This window comes from Penaeus monodon, chromosome 25 (assembly GCF_015228065.2).
Source record: "Penaeus monodon isolate SGIC_2016 chromosome 25, NSTDA_Pmon_1, whole genome shotgun sequence".
NCBI lineage: Eukaryota > Metazoa > Arthropoda > Malacostraca > Decapoda > Penaeidae > Penaeus > Penaeus monodon.
In genome coordinates, this window is record NC_051410.1 from 37,949,073 (window position 1) to 37,949,755 (window position 683).

Below are 683 nucleotides of genomic sequence, written 5' to 3' on the forward strand. Positions count from 1 at the left end.
GTTTTAATCACTATACTGTGTAATAATAGCAATATTTTCTTTCTTGCTTGCTTCTTATGATAAAACCTCAGCAGTACTTAAAAGTACTAAAAAAAATCTCTTTGTACAATATGGTTTACTCACAGCTGATTATGCAATGTTGCAGAAGTCAGGTCAAAAGAAGAAGTCAAGGTGGTAGTGCTGAAGTGACGCCCAACAAAGGCTCCCCCAGCGAGGGAGAACCAAATTTTGAGGTAATTTAACACTATAAACGTTTACATTATCCTTTTCCTATTGTGTGTTTCTTCGCTTCCTTTCTCTAACTACAGCTATTGATATCTATTGGTTCCAGGATTCCTTGCAGATGATGTGATATTTGTAAATAATCTTTGCACATCCTACCATATGCCTTAAATCATCTTTAGAGTGCTTGTGATACCTAATACACTAAATGCAGTATTAATTGTAAATGTACTTTAGTTTTTACGCAGAAAGAATGATAGATACAAGTACATATATTCTGTAATCTGCATCAGCAACAGCTTAACTTTTTCTTTGTTCTGTGATCTGAAGGAAAGATGGATAGAATAGAACACAGAAAGGTGTACAGAAAATAGAATTATAGATTGAAAAAGCATAAAGTCGTTTTTGAATAGTTATCAAACAGCAAATGGCCTGACAATACTGAACTTGTATGCCTCATT

General features: G+C 33.8%; 1 protein-coding gene across 1 annotated transcript in view; it reads left to right on the forward strand.

Annotated features, from left to right (window-relative positions):
* The window catches only part of LOC119589215 (mucin-12-like), a gene marked incomplete in the record, with an annotated part of 23,427 nt that overhangs the window by 7,389 nt on the left and 15,355 nt on the right, over nucleotides 1-683 (forward strand). The window contains 1 exon segment of the mRNA XM_037937814.1: nucleotides 146-233. Coding sequence (XP_037793742.1) covers nucleotides 146-233 — 88 coding nt within the window.